The sequence below is a fragment of the Penaeus monodon genome, chromosome 27 (genome assembly GCF_015228065.2).
Source record: "Penaeus monodon isolate SGIC_2016 chromosome 27, NSTDA_Pmon_1, whole genome shotgun sequence".
Classification (NCBI taxonomy): domain Eukaryota; kingdom Metazoa; phylum Arthropoda; class Malacostraca; order Decapoda; family Penaeidae; genus Penaeus; species Penaeus monodon.
Genome location: NC_051412.1, coordinates 14,375,428 through 14,375,735, shown reverse-complemented (window position 1 = coordinate 14,375,735; position 308 = coordinate 14,375,428). Strand labels below are relative to the sequence as shown.

The following is a 308-nucleotide window of genomic DNA, read 5'->3' as shown; positions in this document are numbered from 1 at the left end:
GGGAACAACTAGTCAACATTCGCTGTATCTGGTCCCCCGTAGTGTTATTATTCATCATTATTCATTCAATTTCATCCCAAAACTCCAGAGGACAAGACGTACCCCGGGTGGGTAATCGTAGTAAGGGAGATCCGTGTGGAGGCCGAGTTTTGATCCCGTATAAGCCAAGTTATTCGGTGTTACGTGCGTTACGAGCTCGTAATCCGTCCTGCGTTTTTTAGAAAGAGAAAAGGAAAATATTATTATAGTGTTATTGAGTATCTCATGTTGTAAAGGAGGATGTTATTATGATGTCATTAGGTATATCG

At 41.2% G+C, this 308-nt stretch overlaps 1 protein-coding gene across 1 annotated transcript in view; it reads right to left on the bottom strand.

Moving 5' to 3' along the window:
- Nucleotides 1-308, bottom strand: part of LOC119590597 (gamma-butyrobetaine dioxygenase-like) — a 4,658-nt gene that overhangs the window by 2,527 nt on the left and 1,823 nt on the right. Inside the window, exon 4 of the mRNA XM_037939273.1 lies at nt 103-208. Within this exon, the coding sequence (XP_037795201.1) occupies nt 103-208 (106 nt within the window). The remainder of the gene's footprint in view (nt 1-102; nt 209-308) is intronic.